General features: G+C 48.9%; 1 protein-coding gene across 2 annotated transcripts in view; it reads left to right on the forward strand.

The window, feature by feature from the left end:
• LOC146811598 (integrin alpha-M-like) overlaps positions 1–25,761 on the forward strand; it is a 500,127-nt gene that overhangs the window by 193,771 nt on the left and 280,595 nt on the right. For both annotated transcript variants that reach the window (XM_085618578.1, XM_085618579.1), the window contains 2 exons: positions 9,764–9,909; positions 10,524–10,677. In XM_085618578.1, the coding sequence (XP_085474704.1) occupies positions 9,764–9,909; positions 10,524–10,677 (300 nt within the window). The remainder of the gene's footprint in view (positions 1–9,763; positions 9,910–10,523; positions 10,678–25,761) is intronic.

Here is a 25,761-nt window from a genome sequence, read left to right on the forward strand (position 1 = left end):
GCATAGTTTATTTTTCTTATCAGTTGATACGCCTACTGCATCTGTTTTACTGTAATGCCTTTTCTATAAAAATGATTACCTGTCAATAATATATGCCTTTCCTTCCTGAACTTTCGTGGTGATGGAATAGAACGCCAACAATTCGAATTGTGTTCCTTTGTATAGGAATAAAGCCTTTTTAAACCTCTAATACCACGGATTCTACCTCTCATTTAATGAGTTATTCTTAATTGATTTTACCGCATAAAAAATAGTACCGGTAACGAAATATTTACCACACAACCCCCCCATCGTCTAAAGAGGTAACAGAAGTAGCAATTTCCTACTTCAAAAATAGCTGAAACCAGGAGTATTACCCACAATGCACACAGGAGATCTGGCAAGCGAGGGCGAAATATCAGACAACATTGGGTGCATGAGGATCTGCGCTCCCTGAAAGCTGTTCTCTTTCCTTCCCAGTTTTCATCATTTCCCTTTCCCTGAACCAGTCCCTTAACTCAATTGACAGTCCTCAGACCCCCGTTTGCTCTGTTTACCCACCTCTTAGCACTGTCACTGCATTCAGGGGAATTTTCTATCTTTAATTATGTGCTTTCTCATTAATCAATAACAGACAGATAGGGGCTCATAAAGCAGTACTTATAGTTTGGGGCTCATAAAGTAGTAATTATATTTCGACTGTGACCCTCCCTGCTGTACCATTGGATCTTCTGCAGCTGCTTGAGCGGGTGGATCCCTATGCCCCTGCATGTGCTCCTGGGCTCTGTCTCATCCTATGCTGCCCATTTGGAGTTCCTTTCCTCCTCACGGTGCTGCCTCCCCCATGCTCTGTCTCATCTTCTGCCTATCTATCACCCTTTTATCCCCATACAGCATCTGCCCTTAAGCTCAGTCTCATCCTCTCATGCATTTCCTCCCCATTATAATACTTCTGCCCCAAAGCTCTGTGTGTAGCTACTCCAGAGGTTGTGTCTGCACAGCACCACAGCTGCAATGCACATTATGAACTAGCACAATGCCTGGTCTGATATCTTCATGAGTTGCTTCTCCGACCACATCACTTATGCCTTTCTCAGAAAGTTTAAATGTATGAGGTCTTTGGCGACACTGAGGAGGCTGTAGTCCTCACCAAAATATTGGCAAGTGCCAGATGGCTTTGTAATAATTGGACCAGTGTATAGCACTCTTTACCCTGGATAGTAGATGTGATGTTTGTTTTCAGAGAGCGATCGGAGCATTTATTAGTAGACAGTTTAGAGAACGTGCTTTGGTGATAGGTGCCATTATTAAGGTGCCACAGAGGAAGGACTCCTATATAGTCAGCTCTTAATTTGTAAAATAATAGGTGGACGAGACCTATGTTTTTCTTAGGAGCCTACTGAAGGTTTGGGTTGCCAAACGCCAAGGCTGCCTAAGCTGTATTCCACCTCATACCTTTTTCTTGGTTGTATGCCAGAACATTTTAGCAAAAATATTGTGTGGCTGGTTGTCACGACCTAATTATCTTTTACCAAAGTATCATCTCATTAGGAACACCATGTCTATTAGCTCCGATGGGTAAATACATTTCGTAAGCAATATTTAGGACATGCAATTCATGCCAGAGATATTGTGGCTACGGCATTCTAGTACCATACTCACTTTATACCACCACTCTATATTTCTCAACAAATTTTCTCACTCTTGCAAGTTCTTTTTCTTCTCTTTTCCACCTTTATCTGCCTTTTTCTTTCTTGTTCTGGGTCAAATCCCGATGATGAAAAAAGAGTTACTGGCCCTAAAAGTAAGTGCTGGGACAATCGCCTGGAGCTAGCTGTACACATTAAGCACATTATATAGTGGTTATATGTTGAACTTAGGTGTATGGGAGAGAAGTACAGCTAAAGGTTATGAAAGAAATACAGTTAAAGTTAATTTTTGGATAGAGAAGTATCTAGTGTGTTATGGGGGGAATCACAAAAACATTCCTAGAAAAGATAGTTATTTAAAACACCTTTATGCACATACTTATGCAATCTGGTAAAATGGTATAAGTGTACTTCGGTTTTACACGCAAACATCAGCGAACAATACTACTAATATTTGTGGTTTATATCTGAGGGGGGCGTGGCCGAGCCGAGCTGCAAGATGGCCGCCGTGTAACGGGGCTCTGCCGGCCGAACAAACAATCCGTTAGCCCATCCGTTCTCTGCCTGACTTTACGAGCGGGGGAGCTGCGGCGGGAGGTGCCCTGAAGCCGAGGATCCCGGCGGTGCTTCTGTGATAGAAATCGGCTGTGGAAATCCGGAGTTACGGGCCCTCGTGACTCCGGCCGCTGGGGCGTTCCGCGCTGGGCGGCGCCGTCTGCTGCGCGAGGCCCTGGTCGGAGGCCGCTGCCTGTGTGGCGAGGTTGGGACCGGCGCGGACGCCTGCGGAGTGCTGGATACCCGACGACTGCAACCATAGACGCAGCTGCGGACCCCTGCTGGCCTGAGTGCGGCCCTGGCGGCGGCTCCGGGGCACACGGTGTGCGGGCCTGATGATCTGGCTGACTGGCCGACTGCGACGTGGCCTGGCGCTGCTGGCGGAGCCGGTAATCCTGCTGGCCTAGAGAGACGGGATGCGTGAAGCCTGATCCATACCTGCGATGTGTCGACCCCAGCGTGCGGGCCTATGCTGATCCGTGCCCAGGCCCCTGACTGCCACAGGACACTGCGAGTTGGTGGCAAGTGGAACGTGGTGCTGGAGCGACTGGGTGCCCGTTGGGATTGCTGCCTGGCCGCGGTGAGCCCCCGATGGATGAGTAGCTGCTGCTGACCCACCGCCTGGGCGAGACGAAGGCTGGCCGGGCCTAGCCTGCCCGGGGACACGTGTTGGCCCTTGCGGTCCAGTGCTGGCCGGGGCCCGGGGCCCACGAGGTGCCGGCTGCCCCCTTTTCCCCGGTGCCGGGGTGTGTAGGGCCCAAAGGGCGGCATGGGGAAATCCGACGCCAAGCAGCGGAAGCTCTACTTTGAGAAACAGGCCTCCCGCGGCGCTGTGGCGGCTCCGCCATTGCCACCGGTGGTCCCTGAAACGCAGCTGGACCCACCGCCGGAGGACGATGTCAGAAGTATGTTTCGAGATCTTAAAGGGTGCCTCAAGGAAATCGATGGTAAGCTAGACTCCATGGCCCAGCGGCTTGATGGCATATCTCATAAAGTCGACCAGCACGAGGAGAAGATCGCTGCGGCGGAGGCGCGTATTACCGACTGCGAGGAGAGCATTGGAGACACCCAGGAGCGGCTCCTTCGCATGGATAAGGTCCTGGAGGTGATTAGAGGGCGCAATGAGGATTTGGAGGCCCGCTCCCGAAGGAACAATGTTCGCATTATTGGCATTGCAGAATCCACAAATACTGGTAACATGGAACAATTTATTGAAGAAATGTTCCGCGAACTGTTTGGTGCGGACCTGTCGGCCATGTTTCTGGTCGAGCGGGCGCACCGCACACTGGGGCCGCGGCCCGTGCCTGGGGCGCCGCCGAGGCCGATCCTGGCACGTGTTCTGAACTACCGGGACAGGGACACCATCCTGCGGTTGGCGCGTGAAAAAGGTGAGCTCCGATTCCAAAATATGGTCATCTCCTTATTTCCGGATTTTACACAGGCGGTACAGGCCGCAAGGCGAGAATTTATACCGGCTAAAAAAATATTCCAGAAGGTGGGGACTAAATATGCCATGCTATACCCGGCCAAGCTACGGATACACCACAAAGGGAAGCCTATGTTCTTTACGACCGCGGCGGATGCCCTCAGGTTCGCCAGGCAGGCGGAGCGCTCGCACCGCGGGCGAGAAGACGACCAGGGCGCTTCTCCGCGTGGCCAGTTGAGCGACACAGAGTGACATAGCGTGTTATCCCTTTGAGAGGTGAAGAGATGCTGGACAACGTAACTGTAAGATACATGGCCTGTAGCCGCGTATGGGAATCCAGGGGGCCCTTGAGGGCCGTGGGATGTGTCCCGAACCTGTGCGCACTGGCTTGACTTGTCGAGGCCCGCACCGCTAAGGCACTATGGAACGCTGCGGGGGGAAGTCTGTCGGGCCGCCGTACGCTGTGGCTCATTGTACTGTATTTATCTACGGCAGCACTGTTCGGCCACCCTGTCGTCTTTTCGACAGGGGTGTGAGCCGGCGACCCCACGCCCTGTGGGATGATTCCCGAGACATTGCTATATGAAAGTTCCTGTTGGGTGGGGAGGTGGGGGGGGGGTTCTTTCTCAACCTGTTTGGGGGGTTGGAGTGGGTGGGGGAGGGTTTTGGTTCTTGTTGGTTGTTGCTCTCTCACTGCGATTTCTTAGTGCACCACGAAATGGCGTCCCACCCATACAGCAGGCTGATTGTATGATATTGCTCCTCCCGGGGACTGGGTGGCGGGGGGATCCCCGAGGGCCCCTGGTCTGTGGGATGCTGACATCCTTGCCACCGTATGGGACACACACATATAAACCTCCCTGACCGAGTTAAGATGCCTAACATGGAATATCCGCGGTCTTAACGACCACCGCAAGATACGCCTGGCGCAGGCGTATCTGACACGCCACCTCGTTGACATATGTTTCATGCAGGAAACTCATTTGCCTCGGAGCGCTGGAGACAGGCTGCGAGGCGCTAGATGGGGCGAGGTGCACACTTCAGGCTGCTCCAGCTATTCCCGGGGAGTGGCCATTCTTATCCGTAGAGGCCTTCCCTGGCAAACGTTTAAGGTACATGCTGACACAGATGGGCGCTACATAATACTGAGTGGGAAACTATTTCACACGCCGCTGACGCTAGTTAACACTTATGGGCCCAACTCGGATGACCCTGGGTTCTTCCGTCACGTCTGGCACTTGACACAATCACTGGGTGGCGGAGATTGCTTGTGGGGAGGGGACTTCAACGCCGTGCTATCGCCAGACCTGGATAGGGAAGGGGCAGCCCGCACACATCACCCACAAGCTGCTGGCCTTCTACGAGGCCTAATGGCTGATTATAACTTACTGGATTCGTGGAGGGTATTGCATCCCGCGGTTAGGGAGGGCACATGTTTCACCCCGCACAAAGGAGCCTGGTCCTGCCTAGACTTCTGGCTCTTGACCCCACAGGCACATGCATGGGTGTCTTCAGTTGCTCACAAGGCGCGCACCCTCTCAGACCATTCCCCTGTCGAGCTGACTTTGAACGTCCCCAAGCCATACATCACGCCCTTCACGTGGCGCCTGCCGCCACAGGCCCTGTCAGACCCGGTGTTTCGGGAGGACATTCACCAACACATACTAGACTACTTTGAACACAATGAGGGCTCCGTGACATCGTTAGGCACCCTGTGGGACGCATTTAAGGTGGTGATAAGGGGCCACTGCATTTCGGGACAGGCAGCAGTCCTAAAGACCTTAAGGGCTACGCTCGGTAAATTAGAAGAACGTCTGCACTCATTGGAGGTGCAGTACTGCTCGGACCCCTCGGCTGCTACGTTGGCAGCAACTCGCACCACGCTCACTGAATATCAAGCGGAGGCTGACAGAGAGCTCAAATTCCTGACGAAATATGCGACGGCCTGCCGGTATGGGGAGGGAGATCGCCCCGGCAAGACGCTGGCCCTCCTGCTGCGCTCGCAGCGGCCCTCGACATTTGTCCCCGCTATGATGACTGGGGGAGGTGAAGCCGTATATAGCCCTCCGGAAATACTAGATGCCTTCCGGACTTTCTACAAGGATCTGTACAGATCTCGGGCGGCCCACACTCAGGCGGAGCTGTCTGAATACTTCGATTCCATACAGCTTATATGGTTTAATGCACACCAGAAAGGTTATTTCGATCGCCCATTTGAAGCAGAGGATGTGCGGGAGGCCATAGGGTTATTAGCTGCTGGTAAGGCGCCGGGGCCCGACGGCCTTCCGGCGCAGTTCTACAAGGAATATGCGGATCCCCTGGCCCCCCGCCTGCTGGCGGTCTTTGCTGAAGCGGTTGAGAGGGGTGTGCTTCCGGACTCCATGAGGGAGGCTGTCATCATCACCCTCCTGAAACCAGATAAAGATGCCCAGCAGTGCGACTCTTATAGGCCGCTCTCATTAATCAACACGGACGCCAAGATCTTTGCGAAAATGCTTGCAACTCGCCTGCAGCCGGTGTTACCCCTGATGATCCGCCCGGACCAGTCGGGCTTTATACCGGGCCGCTCAACGTCCCATAACCTCCGCACCCTCTTCGGAGTACTGCACTATTTGGCCCCGCATGTTAAGGCAGCAGCTGTGCTACTGGACGCCACCAAAGCGTTTGACTCCCTGGAATGGGGATTCTTGTTCCCTTTGCTGCAGCGCATGGGGGTAAGCGAGGCCTTTATCGGTTACATACGACTACTTTATACAGACATTACTGCAAGGGTAAGGGTCAATGGGTTGATCTCTGAGCCTTTTGCCATTCGGAGAGGCACGAGACAGGGCTGCCCCCTGTCACCTCTGCTGTTTGCCATTGCCACGGAACCTCTGGCTGCCCGTATTAGACAACATCATGCGGCCAGGGGCATTGGCTTCTCGTCAAGGGCGCTGACCATATCGCTATATGCTGATGATGTTACACTGTATGTTTCTGATCCTCAGGTCAACCTCTCCCCTCTGACACAAGAACTACTGGACTATGGACGGCTGTCAGGTGTCACTATCAATTGGGAGAAATCAGTCATTCTGCCCTTGACCACCGGGACTCCCCGCTTTACCCCGGATTGCCCGCTGAAATGGGCGACTGGGCCGGTGCGATACCTGGGGATCTGGGTGAGCACAGATATGCAGCAGATCTGGACAGAATACTATGGGCGGGTGACCGGCTGGGTGGAGGAGAGAGTTGGCCGCTGGAAGCATTTGCCCCTCTTGCTGGCTGGCCGGATTGCTGTGGCAAAAATGGTGATCCTGCCTAAACTCCTTTACTTATTTGCGAATATCCCGCTGCCCCTTACCGCACACTTTCTGCGACGACTGCGATCATTGATGGTGGAGTTGGCGTGGGGGGGAAAGCAGCCGAGGGTTTGCTGGGAGACCCTCACTCTCCCACAAAGGCAGGGTGGCCTGGCTGCGCCAGAATTCTCCTTATATGCATCCTGTGCACAGGCACAGTTCTTGCATTACTGGGCGCACCCCACACCGTTTCAACCGCACGTGGCGATCGAGACCGACAGGGCGGCACCGCTGCCGCTGGCGGTTGCCCTATACGCGCCGCACGTCCGACGGTGCACAGAAATCAACCCGGTGCACGCGCTCAGGTGGGCCTGGAATGGTTTGCGAAGCAGGGCCGGCTTAGATGTGCTTTATACCCGCTCGGTGCCCCTACGTGGGAACCCGATGTGGCCGTCGCTGCAGGCTATGCGAACCGGGGGGCGAGCCGCGGAGCTGGGCCTCCACACTGGAGGCGATCTATTTCCGAGCGACGCCTTCCTAACGATGGAGCAGATGTGTGGATCGGAGACACCGACGCTACTAGACACGCTTCTGTATTACCAGCTCCGCAACTCAAGTCGTAGGTTGTTCCCCACTTTCCCGGCGCCACCGCCGGATCTGCTTGCTCTGGAGAATGTGTTGTCCGTGGATTCTGGCCGCAAGCTGGTCTCCAGACTGTATGTGCGAATGCAGGCTAACCACCCCGTGATGCTTCCGGCGGCGCGGGGCGTGTGGGAGGCGGAATTGGGAGCTGAAATTTCTGATGTACACTGGGATCTGTGCTGTCGGCAGCTTGAGCTTCTATCCCCCAACTACAGGCTGCGCCTGATCCACTTCAAGTACATACACATGCTTTACCGCACACCAAGACGGTTGCACCGCATGGGTCTAAGGGATACCGATGAATGCTGGCGCTGTCATGCACCGGGGGCCACCTTTATGCATATGGCGTGGGGCTGTACTGACATAGCGTTGTTCTGGACAAGGGTGCTGGAGATAATATGCACTATCACGGGCCTACTGATTCCCTGCACTCCCCAGGTTGCACTACTGGGGATTTTACACATGATTAAGCCCAAACACCGTAAACTGCCAGCAATGCTATTATTATTGGCCAAGAGACAGGTTGCTATACACTGGGGGGCGGGCACATCACCTCACATTAAGGTATGGATTCAAAGCGCTGTTTACTGCCAAACCCAGTTGGCCCTGTACTGGGAGCTTATGCCGGCGCGGTCCAGACCCAGAGACATCTGGGAGCCCTTCATACACTGGCTGGAGCAAACCCCGCTACAAATGCTATAACACGTTGCTTTCCCCTCGGATGGGGGGGAAACGTTAATATTTGCTGCTACTCGTGGGGCGGGTTGGTGGCTGTCGAGGTGGGATACCTAGATGGGCAGATGAAGCAGATAGCCGGTTGGTTGAAGCGTGGATTGTCATGTGAGGCTGCCTTGATATCCTGTACATTACGCACCCTGTGCCTTGTTGGGGGGGAGCTTGTCGCCATTGTCCGCGATGCGTACATAGCAGTGTGAAGCAATGTTTTAAGTTTGTTATTGAAAATGTCAATAAAAAGAATTTTAAAAAAAAATATATATATTTGTGGTTTATATCTCAGTCAAAGACAAACCCAAGGATATGCAGGAACCTAGGGTTGAAATATGGGTATTGAACGAACAGGTTTGCTCTGTAGAAAGTCAGAAAAAGTTAATATTGCGTAATGATTCCTGTGTGAAAAATTGGAAACAATCTTATCATACAAGCATGAGTTGCTATCCTTAGAATAAATGTTATATTGGTGTATTAAATGTATATTGGCAAGCTATTTATTCAGTTTTTTTAAATTTGTCTTATGTTTTTCCAGAAATGCATTGTCTGAACTCTCAAGTTTCCCAGTTCCATGCACAAGTATCTCCTCTATTCCAGAAATATTTCTTTGAATTCTGGGACATGTAGTCCTATTTTTACAATGGGCTAAACTGGGCTACAAATCCCAGCATGCAAAAAACAAATTCTGGACTGAATGAGCTACTAAACCACCTGCCTGTTAAACTTGAAAGCTCTGCTTAGTCCTTCTGTTAAAATCAGTTTTTTTTCAAGGGTTTGAGTCTTCATACGAGTAATCTTGGCTGCTAACAACTAAGGGGCATATCAACAAGGGCTTTATCTCTGCTTTTTTGGCTTTAAAAACCAAAAAAGCAGAGATAAAACTAGCACCCTATCAACAACTGGGTGCTAACATGCAAATTTGCATGTTAGCACCCTTTTACTCTACGCTTCCCCTTGCATCTCTAATGAGATGCAAAGGGGGCGTTCCAGAGTAAAATAATAGGAGAAATGTCGCTAGGCGACATTTCTCCTATTATCAAGAATGTCGCTAACCCTGTTAGAGACAAAAAAAGCAGCGCTAACCGCGGTTAACGCTGCTTTTTTACGTCTGGTATTTTTCTGACTTAGCCATGATATCCTATGGAAGGAGGATATCATGGCTAAGTTTGCCTGTCCCTATCAACAAGGTAACGTGAGATTAACGCTGGGTTTCCAGCGATAATCTCACGTTATCCTGTTAGCGTGTAGATTCTTATCGCTATTGAGATAAGTGTTGCTAATAGCACGCTATCTCAGCGATAAAAATTCACGCTAGCTGGCGATAATTATCCTAGCGCTAAGTGCGCTTAGAGATAATTATCGCCGGTTGTTGTTGATATGCCCCTAACTTTCTATTGCCTGACTCATGTTTTTTAGCAGTACAAACATACATCACACAACTGCTTTGCGAATATCCTGAGATACTGCTGTATTATTTCTCTTTTTATTTTTTTATCTTCTTCTAGTTTGCATTAATGCAGTACTCCGACCGGTTCGAGATACACTTTGATTTCAACCGATTCAGGAGCATCAGGAATCCGGATACACTTTTAAGTGCCATTGTTCATCAACGCGGAAATACACACACGCCAACAGCTATATTGAGAGTCATGCAAGTATTGTCTAATAATTCATTTTGGCTGTAACCAAAAAGATGTAACAGACAATGGAACACAAAAGGAAGCTGAGAACGACATGTTAATAAAAAAGGATGAATGAGAGATGGAGATAGAAAGTAAATAATGCAGAATGATTCGTGGGGATGGATATTTATTTAATGGAAAACAGCAGAAGACACATGAAATGAGAGTGGACAAAACCAGTGTCCCAGGAAATGGAGACAATTCTGTAAAGGAATTTCTGGAAACATGCCCTTTTCCCTCTGTGAAAGAAAGGCGTGAGATGGCAAAGGTTTGCACATGTGTTAACTCTGGGTTTTGTCTTAAATTTCAGTTGTGAAAGCGGAACTGTGGTGATGTTTGAGGGAGGTTGAGCACAACGATTTTAGAGAGGAAGTGTGCTGTCATGAAAACACGATTTAAAACGAATAATGAATTTTCAGGATTCCTAAATGACTTATGCATGCAAATCAGTAGTACAGAATACACAATGCACCTCCATAAGTGAACATAATTACATTTTTACTGTAAACCACTTTCATACATTTTTAGATTGTCATTATTTAAGTTGTGCTTATTTTGAATAAAATTAGTTTTTTTATTCCAGGAGTGAATTGTTTGTAGAAAGAAGTGGCGCTAGGAACGGTGCCACCAAACTCCTCATTGTGATTACAGACGGGGAGACTTTTGGAGACCGCACCCCACTGCCCCCCGTGATCCAGGAGGCGGAGCGCCGAGGCATTATACGCTACGCTATTGGGGTAACAAAATCATTGCCATCTGGCTGCGTTGTAAAGGGCGTAAACTGAGTGTGAGCTGCAGTTTTGCAGCATGACCAGATCCTGGTGCAGATGAGACTGTTCATATGGATTAATGAAATTGCCCTGTTATCCAGCCCAGCCAAGTACCACGCATAAGGCGTGATACTAACGCATTTTTGTGTGGTGGTCTGCATCACCGCACTAAAATGCAGGGCCACTCATTTGTAGCGCCTCCTTGACACCACCACCGGTTCAAGAAAGACGACACCCTAGCCAAACACTCCTGATGAGCACGCAGTGCGGTCTGCATACTGCTCTGGCAGACTTTGCGATTGCAGAAGTGTGGAAAGTCTACTCGTGAATGATCATCTGGAGCATCATGTGGCAGGACCATGTTAAACGACTCCCCTAAAGAGGTGCAGTACTTGCACACCTACAGCCTGCAATACTGCATGGTGAGCTAATTAGCAGGGATGCAGTTACTGCAACATGCAGTTTCCGACCTCAGAAGGTTTCCAGCATTCTGAGGTGCACAAACACCAAATGTACTCTATGTAGTCGAGGTTACCCCGTCAACAGTGATCTAGCTCTTTCATCAGGGGCTCCATGACACCTAGCGCCCCTTTTTCTCCTCTGCAAATTGATTGATGCTCGTTCGGGTGGTAGTACATCACATATTGGTGGCATCCTTGGTATTATGGTAACTGCCATTGCCATTATGTGTCCCTGAGATGATCTCTACAGATGCGTTGCTTTCTTGTAAATCTGCCCCTCCGTTGCAGGTGGAGGAGTAAGTGTGTTCCAACGTTCCTTTCCATTACTTTCTGCAGAAAGGCCTGCCAATATTGGCCTCTCATCTAGCCTTGAGGCACAGTAACTCACCCGTCCGCATTGACATTGCAAATTATATAACCAGGAGACCCCCCTCAAGCTGTCGGCCAAACCACCAGCGGTGCTGCAGGGGCATAAAGAGCAGCTGAACCCATCCGGCAGTAAGCATCTGTCCAACACCTTAGTGGCATGCATAAAAATCTGGATGTACGGGCCGGAGCGAGTTTCACTCCCATTTGTAGAGCCAGCAATGCTCTTTTCCTGCTTGAGTATCCGAATTCCACTAGCTCCTCCAGGTTCTGCCCCCCCCCCCCCCAAGACGGGCCATCAATTTCAGCTGGGCTGCAAGGTAATATAATTTCAAATCTGGGAACCCCAGGCCTCCGTTTGATGAGAGCTTCTGCAGGGTACGCAGTGACACCCGGAGGCGTCATCCATCCCATATAATTTCCCTGATTAGGACTTCAAGGGACCAGAACTAAGATTCGCAGCAGGGTTGCTCTATTCAGGAATAGGTCTAGGGCTTCTCTTGATAAAGGGGTGCCCGGCTTGTATAGGGTTAGGTAGTCAGCTGTGAAAATGGCATGTATTTCCATTTGAGTGTAGAGCATGCCTCCTGCGGGCTCCCCTATATGTGTGATAGGGGTCCACCTATACTAGGACTAAGGCAGCCATGCGAGCAGCAGGTCAGTGTGTCCACCCGCAGGATACACTGTTGTAAGATAGTCCTGTCTACTCATAGAGTGGAGCTTCTCCAGTACCTCCCTCGTACCTCACAGAGGGCAAGCTAAGCCTTTGGGTGGCCCGGGACCTTATTCTCTAGACATCTTATATTATCCTCTTAAGTAGACAACTCAGTGCGGAGCGAGCGGTCCACTCCCACTGACTGGCTAAGGCAGTATCCCCTGAATACTGCCATAAAGGCATCCCACTCCACGTTAGTATGGTATGCTGTGTGTGTGGTTCTGTTTTATTATTTCATTATCCTGTCACAAGGGGGTCCCGAAGGGTAGTCTCATATAAGTGGCTTTGGTGATAGTCTCCAGGTGGAGATGGGCGCATTAACCCTCCCCAGTGGAGCACTACCTGCAGTTGGTTATGGTCTGACAATGAGCGCCAGAACAGCAAGCTCAGCATCGTATTGAGCTGCACATGCAAGTCGTACTGAGAAGTCGAATTAAAATTCAGCCCTACCTGAGTTCAGCTTTCTCCATATATCCCTGAGTGTCCAGTGGTCCAACCAGTCTCGGGTTCCTTGCGCCACCTCAGTCAGGAGAGGGACAGATCTATCCATGGAAACATTTTCCTCACAGTTATAATCACCCTCTAAAAGCATAGGAATGTGAGGGTTATGCGTGAGAATTTGGGCCGACCAAACAGCTCATGCGCACTTTGCATGTTCCCCACCAGGCTGCAATACACAGCCTGGTGAAGAACATGCAAAGCCTCCCTGTCCCAGTCTGAGCGCCGAACCCCGGTGCTCAGACCAATCACAATGCTGCATTGCAGCATTGTGATTGGCTAAGGGGAGCCCAGGAGCCGGGTGCTTCCTCCTGCCAGAACTGCAGGAAGAGGGCAAGGATGGAGAAGCGGAGCCCGATGAAAAGGAAAGTGGTATTTTTATTTTTTTTGTTTTGTCTTCCAAACTACTCCCCCGCCACCACCGTCTCTCCACCGTCATTCACTGCCAGCAGCTACTAGCCAGGGGGCTATTTTGCCAAGTCGAATTGGCAATGGGAGACATTTTAAAAGGGGCTACTTAACTGGGTGGCACAATAAAGTCTGCAGGCGAACTAGTAGCATTTAATTTACCAGCCCTGGGTCTATGGTATACCATTTTACCAGGGACCTATTAGTAAATTAAATATGCCAAACGGGTGTAAGCCATTTTAACATGTTTTATGGAGCAAGCAGAAGCACTTTAGAACTGGTTAGCAGTACAGAGTCCTTAGGCCAGCAAAAATGAATTCTGGAAAATAGAAGGGTGAAGGCAAAAAGTTTGGGGAAGACTCCCTAAGTCAGACCGGTCTTACACAATGGTATTGTGCTGCTTGAAGACAACTGCTTTAAAGCAGACTACACATATTCAGAGCCACCGGTCTCGACATGAAATCTAATATAATAAATTAATCACACTTCTGCTGTTTTGTATTTGAGCTATTCAAACTACTTTGACCCTCATTACAAGTTCACGGCTGAATTCCCATCCCTCTGCAAACACGAGTGTGTGCATTGATCTGAGTTAAAGGTTACGTGAAAATTATTAGACCCTGGCAGATTTCCACTCAAACATTCCAGCATGTCAAACCTGCTGAAATATATTGGGAGAGAAAAGACAGAAAAAACTCAAAAACATTAAACTTCAGTGTAGTAAATGCAATTCTGCATGTTAAGTCTCATTCCCAAGTTGAAAACTTGTAGTAAGAGTCATTCTGATGGATACATCTGCCTGTGGATTCCTCACCTTTTGAATACCCCCTGCACCGGCTTTCTGCGGAAATTCTTTCCTAGCTCACCCACATCGACGAGGACATCATAATAGCACGCTCTGCTCGCGACTCCGTTTGCTTGCTGATGTCCGTTCCCTTTTTTCCACGCCATCGACGCATAACGGTTTTTCTAGGAACTCTCCATTTTCTTGGTGATTACTTTGTTTCCTTGAAGAATTCAGATATGTCTCCTTCTAAGAAGTCCGGATTCAAGTCCTGCAGGGAGTGTGGCGGTCACATGTCGATAACTGATCCCCATGATAACTACCTTTGGGGCTTATCTTCTGATCACAACGTCGAAGGGTGTCGAACCTGCAGGGAAGATGAATCGGAAAGCTCTGAAAGAACATGAGGCCAAACTCTTTATGGCCAAAGCCAAAAAGGAGAAGAGGGGGTGAAAGCGTGTGAAGGCATCGCCTTCTCACACTTAAGAGGTAAATAAAATACAAGAAGTCGAAGAAGAGGCATGGTTCTCGGCGCCGTTCATCAAAGAGCAAGGCTTCGAGGTCGCTTTCTCCAGCTCAGCGGCTTTGAAGGAAAGACTTTGTGACTCCTTCTCCATGGGCGACGCCGATTCAATCACCAGCTCCAAGGTCGCCGGCATTGAGGGGCTCTTCGATGCCTAAAGGTTCTCCAGCTTCCAGTAAGTCTCCGACGCCCAGGGAGTTGTCTCCTGTTTGTGTGGCTTCGCCTGTGTGGGCGCCGTCTTCACCGGCTCCGCAAATTCCAGATCAGTCTCAAGTGATACCTGTTCAGGAAGGCACGGATCCATATCCTCCTTTTCCTGGTCCTGGAACGGACCCTACGCATTTTTTAAATGCAATGTTTGCCATGTTTCCCAGGGCCTCCTGTCCAACTGGTGCGCCTTCGGGCCCCGTGGGTCCATTGGCCTTTAATTTGGGTGTACGTCATCAGTATGCCCAGGCGCCCTTCGTGCCTTTCTTGCCGTCGACTCCGGCTTGACATTTTCCGGCACCGAGGTCTTTCACTCTGGTTCCTCGAACTCCTTCAGCCGTCGAGTCGGCACCGCCTCGGATTCGATTGATGCGGAGGTTTGAAACTGAAGGGCCTCCATCGGCGCCAATGCTGTCGTCACTGGCACCGCGTCTGGCGCCGCTGACGCCGATTCTGAAGTAGCACTCTAGAAAGGATGCGCAGAGGCTACTTGTAGAGGAGAAATATAGACAGGAACAGGAGGAGGAAGAAATTGTTGAATCGGTGGATGAGTTAGAAGGTTTACAGGAGGTCAGTGGATTGGATACATCCCCTGAGTATGATCTCTCCCTTCCAAAGGATGTTGCTCCTTATCATGTTGTAATAAGGAAAGCAGCTGAGTTGCTTGATCTGCAGTTACCTTCAGCTGAGATAAAATCTAACATTCTAACTGAGGTTCTAAATACATCTTCTACAGTTTCTGAGCCCCTTCTGCCCTTCAATGAGACCTTGACAGACCCTATTTTAGAAGTCTGACAAAAACCTTTGACTGCTCCAGCAGTTTCAAGGTCTATTGCGAGAAGGTACAGGCCAGCTCCTGGGGATCCTGCCTTTCTTTCATCACATCCTTGAAAGATTGGTGGTCCAGGCTTCTTGCTCAAAACAATCTTCTGGTTCCTTCCCTACCATTCCAGGGGATAGGGATTCTAAAAAAAATGGAGCAGGTGGCAAAGAAAGTATTGTCATCTGCGAGTATGGCATTAAAATCCACTAATGCTACTTGTTTACTTGGGAGATATATCTATGCTCTTATGGACTCTGTCAAACAGCTAGCTCCAAAGCTGCCTGAGGATGATCAGAATAATTTCCTGGAGGCTCTTTCTGACTCTCAGGCCGCGGCCCGTCAAGTCATACAGTCAGGCTTAGACATGGCTGACTCTGTGGCTCGTGTGATGGGGTCTTCTGTGGCAACCAGAAGACAAGCTTGGCTGAGGTCATCTGGAGTCTCTCCTGATGTTCAGGCAACCCTGTTGGATTTGCCCTTTGATGGTTCGAGACTGTTTGGCACTAAAGCTGACTCTGCCTTACAACGCTTTAAGGATAGCAGAGCGACTGCAAGATCTCTGGGCCTTCAAACGCAATCTAAAGGATACGGCTACAAGCGGTATTGTGGATTTGGAAGGGCTGCTTCCTTCCGTGGCTGCCAGCAACCTCAACAGAGCCAGCAGCAGAATCCTTTGTACAAATCGTATGGGGTAAAAATAGGGGCCGTCTTAGAGGAGCCACTCAACAGCAGTCCTCCTCCTCTCCTCCCACCGTTGGTGCCTCAGGAAAGCAGTTCTAGATCCCCATCTTAGAACATGTTGGTCCTGTAGGGGGTCGGGTGTCCCACTTTCTACAAGATTGGAAATTGATTACTTCAGAACACTGGGTTTTAAATCTTGTAGAGAATGGGTACACCCTCCCGTTTTTAGAGTTTCCTCCTCCTTTACCCTCCTCTACAGGGTTGGTGTTCAGAGGACCACTTGCTGCTTTTGCAGCAGGAGGTTCTTACCATGTTACAGAAAGGTGCGATAGAGGTGGTTGCAGAGCAGGAAAAGGGTCAGGGGTGCTACTCCCGGTATTTCCTGATCCCCAAAAAGGATGGTCGATTGAGGCCGATCCTGAACCTCAGGATTTTGATTCTTTACCTCAGGCAGGAAAAGTCCAAAATGTTGACCTTGGCTCAGGTTCTTATTGCGCTGCAACAGGAAGACTGGATGGTGTCCATCGATCTGCAGGATGCGAATTTTCATCTTCCCATCCTGAAGTCGCATTAGAAGTATCTCTGTTTCATGGTAGGATCACAACACTACCAGTTTGTGGTCCTCCCGTTCGGTCTGACTTCCGCACCTCGAGTCTTTACAAAGGTGATGGCGGTGGTGTTTTCCCCTCTCTGGACGGCTGGCTGTTGAAAGCCAAGTCTCCGTAGAAGGTGTTGCGCCACTTGCAAGCGACAACGCATCTGTTGTTCAAATTGGGTTTCTCTATAAATGTACCCAAACCTCACCTGGTGCCTTCTCAGCGCTGCCTGTTCATAGGGGCAATACTGGACACTACTGTGTGTTGGGCATTCCTGCCTCCACAGAGGATTCTCAATTTTCAGGAGATGATTCCTTTGTTTCACGATGGAGCGGTTGTTCCAGTCCTGAAGGTTCTACATCTGCTCGGTCTGTTCTCTTCCTGCATACTGTTGGTCAGTCATGCACGCTGGCACACGAGGGCACTCCAATGGTGCCTCTGCAGGCAGTGGTATCAACACAACGGAGATCTCGGGGAGAAGGTCAGAATCTCCAAAGACGCTGCAGCGGAGCTGACTTGGTGGGGTGTGCAGAGCAACCTGTCTCAAGGAAAGCCCTTTCATCCTCCTCCACCGGTGGCCACAGTGATCACGGATGCCTCCACTCTAGGGTGGGGTGCTCATCTGGGGGATCTGGAGGTCAAAGGTCTTTGGTCACCAGACGAAAGGTTGCTTTACATCAACCTACTGGAACTGCGGGTGATATGTTTGGCACTAAAGGCTTTCCTTCCTTCCTTTCGCGGTCAGTCAGTTCAGGTCCTGACGGACAACACTACCGCAATGTGGTACATCAACAAACAGGGAGGTGTAGGGTCATATCGTCTCTGCCGAGAGGCTCTGCGACTCTGGTACTGGGCTTAGGGCCATCAGATTTGTGTGTTTGCAAATCATCTAGCCGGTGTGCTGAATGTTTGCCACTCACGAGAATGCGCACTGCCCGTTGTTCTTCAGTCTCCAGTATCTGATGCAGGGAGCGCTGGGCGATGCATTTCAATTGGATTGGAGCTCCCCACTTCTTTACGCGTTTCCTCCAATACCCCTGATTCCTCGGGTTCTGAGGATGATTCGCCAAGACCGGGCCTAAGTCCTATTGATCGCCCCGGATTGACCAAGAAGGGTGTGGTACACAGATCTTCTTCACCTCTCATCGCACCCTCTGATCCGTCTCCCTTTCAGGGAAGACCTCCTGTCGCAATTGCAGGGGCAGGTTCTACACCCCCACCTCCAGAGCCTGCACATTCATGCCTAGAGATTGAACGGGGCAACCTGAGTTCTTTCTCTCTCCCACCAGATGTGGTGAATGTTATTTTATCATCCAGGAGACACTCCACCAAATCTGTGTATTCTTTCAGGTGGTCCAAATTTGTAAAATGGTGTGGAGAGAGGTCTATTGATCCTTTGAAGGCTCGTTTGTCTCATGTGCTAAGTTTTTCTCTTTCCTTGCCCAGCAGGGTTGTGCTGTGGCTACAGTTAAAGGTTACTTGTCAGCCTCATCGGCTTTTATTTGTTTACCGGATCAGCCGTCTTTATTAAAATCTCCTGTAGTTATGAGGTTCATTAAGGGCCTTACAAATACGTTTTCTCCTATCCTTTTATTATACCTCAATGGGATTTAAATCTCGTTCTTACCTTTTTAATGGGTTCTCCATTTGAGCCTCTTCATAGTTGTCCTTTGAGGTTTCTCTCTTTTAAAATGGTTTTCTTGATTGCCATTACCTCGGCCAGGAGGGTAAGTGAGCTTCAAGCTCTTAGTTCTAAGCCTTCATTCTTGACCACTCATGTAGATAAGTTGGTTCTTAGGACCAGGGCTGCTTTCCTTCCTGAAGTGGTTACTCCTTTTCATTTGGGACAGTCCATTACCTTACCTACCTTCTATCCTCCTCCTCACCCTTCCAAGGAGGAGGAGAGATTTGATCGTTTGGATCCTAAAAAAGCTGTCAGCTTTTATTTGGATAGAACAAAGGATCTGAGACTGGACAATCAACTCTTTGTGGGCTACATTGGGCAAATGAAAGGCAAGGCTGTGCACAAGCGGACTCTCTCCAAGTGGATCATCTTGTGCATCAAGATCTGCTAAGCCTTGGCCAAGAAGGAACCGCCTGAAGGTATCAGAGCTCATTCTACCAGAGCTAAGTCATCATCTTCTCCTTTGGCTAGAGGTGTTCCTGTTGTTGATGTTTTTAAAGCAGCAACGTGGGCCTCCCTCCATACTTTTGCGAAGCATTACTGCTTGGATTCGGAGGTTCGGAGAAAAAAATGGGTGGAACTGACGTCAGCATGCCGAGGAGGTCTTCTTATGGCTCCGATGACATCATACGGAGTTGCAAGTGGAGCCGTGCTATTATGACGTCCTCCTCTACGTTGGAGAGCTGGGAAAGAATTTCCGCAGAATGCTGGCACAGGGGGTATTCAAAAGGTGAGGAATCCACAGGCAGCTACTGTATCCACCAGAAAAAGCATTACCGAAGGTATGTAACTTGTTCTTTATCATTAAACCTCAATAAGGAATAATGGCATTTAATGGTGTGGTAATTACCTCACTCTGTTCCTCACTACCTCGAATTAGAGGGGCATATGTACAAGCCCCTATCACCACGGAAACATTACTTTTTGTGACGTTTCCGTGGCAAAAGGGGCTTCGCCTTATTTACAAGTCATTGTCATGCCACTTAACATAGCTTAATGCTGCCGTGTAAATAAGGCCCCCTTTCACGCTATGCTTAGCGTGAAAGGGGTGGGCAGTGGGTTTTGCTGTGGGCGTTCCACTGCAACACCTATTGATTTTGACACGGCCCCCTATTTACAAGGGCAGTGTAAATAGGAGGCAGCGCCAAAATTAAGACCAGGTTAAACCTAGTCTTAACTAGGTGAAACGAGAAGAAATGCATTATAACTCGTTGTTCTTGCTTTTTCCATGTGTGCGAAAAAGCAAAACACCTTGAATTGTTTATGTATAGGAAAGTGACCTTTCCTGCACATAAACAATCCTTAAAAAAATGAAATTTCTAGGGCTCGCCTACGCAGCGCACATGCGCTGCTTTGGAGGGCCTTTAGCTGTCCCTCTTCAATTTTTCAAGCACTGCACTCGTGCTTGTGGCAGCATACACCTTACAGGAGCGCGCAGAGGCATGCCAAAAGCACGAGTGCAGTGCTTGAAAAAGTGAAGACTGCTCTCGCTCTCACTTTTTATTTTCCTTATATCGCGCGCGTGCGCGCACACCACTCGCAGCTGTCATACTGCCAGACTTCCAACTCTTGAGCTTATGTCGAAATGTGTTTCCAGGCACAGTGTAGCTAATGGCTGTCTTTCCTTTTGTTGAGCACGCTATTTAATTTTTATTCTTAGTAGACCACCTCGGAGGATCAAAATATGTGCTCTCATGCTGTGCTTTATTGATTTCCACCTCCCGGTTCGCGTTGAGCTCTCTCCCCCACCCTCCGAGCACAAACATAGCGTTTCTCTCCCCCCACCCTTTTCCTGTGCATCAAGTGAGGCACCATCCGTGTTCTGTGGAAGAGGGGGAGCATTTAGACCCTATTCTACAGGCGAATTGGCAGGGCATTACTTTAACAAATGTCATCACATCATCCCCTCTTTTGGGCAATTTTATAGGCTAGCTGACCTGGTGCGGGCCTACAGCGCATCGCTGACACCAAGCTTGGCTGTGCTTCTGTGTGTTTTTCAGCTTCGCCTTCCCCTGCATCTAATGTGCTGCATCGCAAAATACTTATGAGTTCCCAAAAGGGGGAGCGATTGCATTGCAAATGCGTTTTTTTCCTGTGAGCATGGACCAAGCCCAGATGTATTTACCTTATTGTCTGTCCCTCCACTTCAGGTACTGTTTGCCTTGTCTGTGTTTCTTTATCCTACTCGCCTGTTCGTGTTTCTTTCTGTTGTTCCTCTTTCTTTCTTTCTTTCTTTCTTGTTGCTATTTATACCTCCCACCTGCCCCTCATTTGTGTTTCTATATCCCCCGCACGTTGTTCGTGTTTCTTAGCCATTGTTTATTTCCCACACCCCACCCACAAGTTGTTTGTTTCTTTATCCGCCCTGCCCCTGTTTGGCCCTTCTATATTCACCCTCCTCCTTCCCTCTGCACAGCGTTCCTCCTTACCGCTCCCTTATTTCATGCTGCTTACCCCACAACCCTGCCATCATAGCGCTTTTCACATAACTTTTAGCTGTGTTGCATGGCTGAAAGTTATGATGAAATAGCGCTGAGGTGCATTCAAGCGCTATGAAAAAAGCGCTATAACATGCTAGATGGAATGAATGGAGCCACAACATACACATCTTTGGCTGCACCAGGCTGGGCCTGAGCACAGAGCTCATTAGTGCTATTAGGTATGTTTGCAGTATGTCAAGCACGAGATAGTCCAGATTGTAGCCCAGCTGAGGAGCCTTAGAAAACATGGCTTGTATTCAACGTATCAATAGTAGTACACTATACTGCTAGGTAAAATGATCCGCGTTCACGGGTGACTGTTTGTGGAGGGGGTTGGTTCGAAAAGGAATAGATGATAATTTATGGATGGAGCTTAGAAAAGCCGAGCCCAGACGTCCATTAAATAAGGCCCATGCTAATAATTCTAAACAGAAAGCAGAGGTCAGCACAGGGACTTTACCACTCATCAGCTGACCCCAGGGTTCTATGAGTTGCTCATATTGCAAAGCATGGCAAGTGCTCATATATATACACATTCTCTTCTGTCCACTGAGTGCATGTGTAGAGATTGTGTGCACCAGCAGGCAAAGCAAGGCACGCACATTTCACTGTCACGATAAGGAAAACAAATATACATGTACACCTGTTTCAAACCTTTGCTCTAATAACATAATAAACAGTGCCCGCCACCATAGCACTTTTCCCATAACTATTAGCCATGTTGCCTGGCTGCAAAATACTTAAAAAATTGCTCAGAGCTGCACTGTAGTGCTTTCACAAAAGTTATTACACAGCCAGCACTGCCCGCATTATACCACTTTTGTTTTTTCTTGTAGTCATTCTACACGGCAGCCGTGCTGCTGTACAACATGGGTAAAAGACAATGACAAAGCTAATAGCTCTCCCATCTGCGAAACCTTTTGGCTTTGTCAATGCTTGTGGTGTTTTGTCTCTACTCAGTTCAGTGGTTTGAAATCTCACGCTCCTCATTGCTTACATTTGTCTTCTATCCACTCTGTTCAGAAAGAACACATGCCCGCCCCGGCTTCATGAACCGTTCTTGGTATATTATTGTCTGGGTTCAATTGACCATCTCATTTCTATAGTGCACACTGTGCTAAATGTACCCTTTTTTAAATTCAATAAATAAACATTTGCACTAACCACTCCTCTAGTCACCAATGAGATGCTACTTACAACTGTGCAATTTCCTACACCTTGCAGATCTTGCCATTTTTTTTAATTTGTGAAGTTTGCAAAGTTTCTTAGTTTACTTACCTTTTTGCCCCTGCGAGACTTTGCTTCACAGTAACTACAAGATACTTTCACTCTAAACCAAGAAAGTGGCATACAATTAAGATACCTACCACTTTGAATCATATGTCCAATGACACCGAGCGAGCACAGCAAGCTAGCCCAATCCTCCTTACAAAACTTCCCTTCCACCCTTCCTTTCATCAATTAATCTATTCGTCCTTTCCACTTCATACACCCATCCATCCTTTCCCCTCCCATCCACCTATTAATCCATTTCTTCAATCACCTTTTCATCAATCCACGACCCATTTATCCACTATTTCACCTTTCCATCCACCCACACATTTTTTTATCAATCACTTTCTCTTCTATTATCCTTTCACCTAATATCCATCGATTCACTCATTCATCCTTTCTCTGTTCATCCATTCACCCATCATTTCTTCCTTCCATTCTCAACTCAGCCAGCCACCCAACTCCCTTCCATGCACTCTTCCGTCTTTCCACCCTTCCATTCATCCTTTTGTTCCAGCAGTCTTCCAGTCCTCTTTTCATTCGTCCATCCTTTCACTCATCCTTCCATCTTTCCAAACCTTCTTTCACCCTTCTTTGTTTTCCTCTTTTGCTTCGACCCCCTTTACTTCTGTCCCTATTTTAATTCTTCCTTCCACACGTCCTTCTTTGCACCCTTCTTTTGTTTCACACTTCCTTCCACTCTTCCCTTCACATTTCTTTGTTTTATCCTTCCATTCATACTTGTATCCTTCCTCGTTCCTTCCTTTTTTCCCTTCCTCATTTCACCATTTATATTTGCAATCTTTTTCTTTTCTTCCCGCTTTGATTTTTACTTTCTTATCTTTTACTGTACTTCTATCTATTTGAAGCCTCTACTTTTCTGGTTTTCCACATTTTATTCATTCAATCCTCCGTCTCCTTCACGCACTTGGCTCAGTTGTCAGCCGTAGGCCTACATGCCTCAGATCTTTCTGTTCTGCAAACCTAAAGACAGACGAAGCCCACAAAAGTGTCAACTTTTAGTGCCTTATCAGCCAATTGGCCAAGTGCAACACCCACCACACCTCTAGCTGCTATAGTAGAGGGTTTAGACATAGCCAATAGGTCTCGTCTTTGGGACCTTACAAGTGTTTAGTTATCCAGCACAACATCTTTGGTGCAACAACATCAACTGTTGTATTGCTAAACATTTATAAGGTCCCAAAGGCGAGACCTATTGGCTATGCCAATGCTTGTTTAACTTCCATGTGTGCTGCAATATGCAGCACACATAGAAGTGACAAAATGGCATTTCAGGATTGTTTGTGAGTCACCTGCCTACACATAAACAATCCTCACCTGCATGCAGACACCCTTGCACTATGGTGCATGGGTGCTTGCGTTGATGCTACACTGCTAAGTGTAGCGCCAGCGCAGGGGGAAACACAAGGCTGCAATGATATCCTTGTAAATATGGTGCAGCCATGCATTACTGAAGTGGCAGAGTGATCCATTAAGCCATAATGGCTAACGCCTCACTCCACCACTTCTTTGTACGTATGGCCCAGAGTCTTTTTGTAATCCTTGAATACAGAAAAGGTTATGCTCAAAGTTAGGAACAGGTCCTCATTTTTTTTTAAAACATAGTTAATTGGTTTTTTGTACAACCACATATAGATCCATACAAACTGGTTTTGCCTTGTTTTCCACATGCTCCCCGAGGATTAATCACAAACCCCCGGCAGTCATACAGTGCATAATACAAGGCCATGTAAATCTCTCCAGAGCTTATGCGTCAAACAAACAAAAAACCCCTCCATACCAAATACCCTACCCCTAAACACTATGAAAATTATAAATTCCCTCCCCCTCCCTCAGTCCTCACCAACAACTCAGGTGGCCGCCTCTGTCCTCTGGTATCCTACATTCCGAGGAATATCTATGTGTTGAGTTATATGATGTACCCAGCTTGTTCCGGGGCTATCCCCTCATCCCCGACTCGGTCTCCACCATCAGCATATGGTTCATAATCTCGTAGTGCCTGTACTAACGCCTCCCATGCAGCTGCCGCTTCTAGCGCCTTATCATCGTTGCGTCTGCGCGCCCATTGATACCGTAACGCGCCCTCACTGGTGGCCCATTTAAGTAATTCCCCTTTCCATCGTTTACTAGTGGGACCCACTGTTGCTTTCCAACGTTTCGTGATTTCTCGTTTCGCTAAGATAAGTCCCATATCTATGAATTTGCTCGTGATCTTAGTTTTGGGCGTGTGTGGGAACCAGTGCAATATACTAACGGCCATATCAAACACCAGCCGCCTCTCTGTCACCTCACTCAGGGTATCTCCCACCTCTTTCCAGTAAAGACCCATCGCTGGGCAAGACCACAGCATATGATCCAATTCCACCCCAGTTCTTATGCATCTGGGACATGCCGCCCCCTCAACCTTAAAATATCTCTGGATTTTCCCAGGTGTCAAGTATGCTCTGTGGAGGATATAGAAGTGCACTAGCTGAAACCTTGCGTTCCTCGTGCTCTTCCAGGCTCGTCGCACTATCTGCGCCCAGGCTGTCTCAGGGATAGCTTTACCTAGATCAGTTTCCCACTTCTCCTTCAATTCAGTTAGGGGCGGTAGGTTTTCCAGAAGCATTCTAGAATATAGGCATGTGATCGCTTTGAAAGTCCCTGCCGTCATCATGGTGTACTGGCAAGCCATCGACGTCTTAGGCTCCATCAGCCCCTCCTTCCAGTGCAACTGCATCGCTCTGGTAAGCGCTGCGTGCAGCAAGAAGCCTCCCCTTGGTAAATCAAACCTCTCTTGGAGAGTTTGGTAGGTCAGCAGAATCCCGTCTTCATACAGGTCTCCCACCACCTGCAGTCCGCTTCTTCCCAGAGTTGTAATTGCGACCAATTGCCCCCGTGTGGTAGTGCCGTCAGCATCCCCAGCGGCATCTCCGGCGCATACGGATGTAACACTCCCGCCCGCCGTTGGGACCGGTTCCAGCAGAGTCTGAAGGTTGTCTCCTCTGTGAGGAGGTCCCTGGGCTCCAGTCTCTGCTGCAGGGCAATATAGGAAAGGACATGTCGTGGGGTACCCCCTCCCCTCCTATCCTCCGGGCCTCGGAATACCCGCGCCACATTCTGGGTGAAGTTCTGCAATTGAGCCGCCAAGTAGTATAATTCAAAGTCTGGGACCGCCAGCACTCCCTCAATCTTGGGTCTTATAAGCGTTGCCTGCGCTACTCTATGCCTACCTGCACCCCACAAAAAAGACACCACCATCAATTTCAGCAACCTGAACGTGGAGCCTGGAATCCACACCGGGAGTGTCCTAAAATAGTATAATAATCGAGGGAGTGCCACCATTTTCAAAAGGGATATGCGGCCTGTCACCGACAACGGAAGGGTGGCCCAAAAGGCCATACTCCCTCTTAATGCTCTCACACTGCGGCCCACATTTCCCTCTAGTATATCTGCCATCGTGTGATAGATGTGTACGCCGAGGTAGTTCAAACAGGTAGGTTCCCAGCTCACCGCGCGAGCCATGTCCGGCCTAGTTTCCCCTTGCCTCACC

Source organism: Triturus cristatus, chromosome 7 (genome assembly GCF_964204655.1).
Source record: "Triturus cristatus chromosome 7, aTriCri1.1, whole genome shotgun sequence".
Lineage (NCBI taxonomy): Eukaryota > Metazoa > Chordata > Amphibia > Caudata > Salamandridae > Triturus > Triturus cristatus.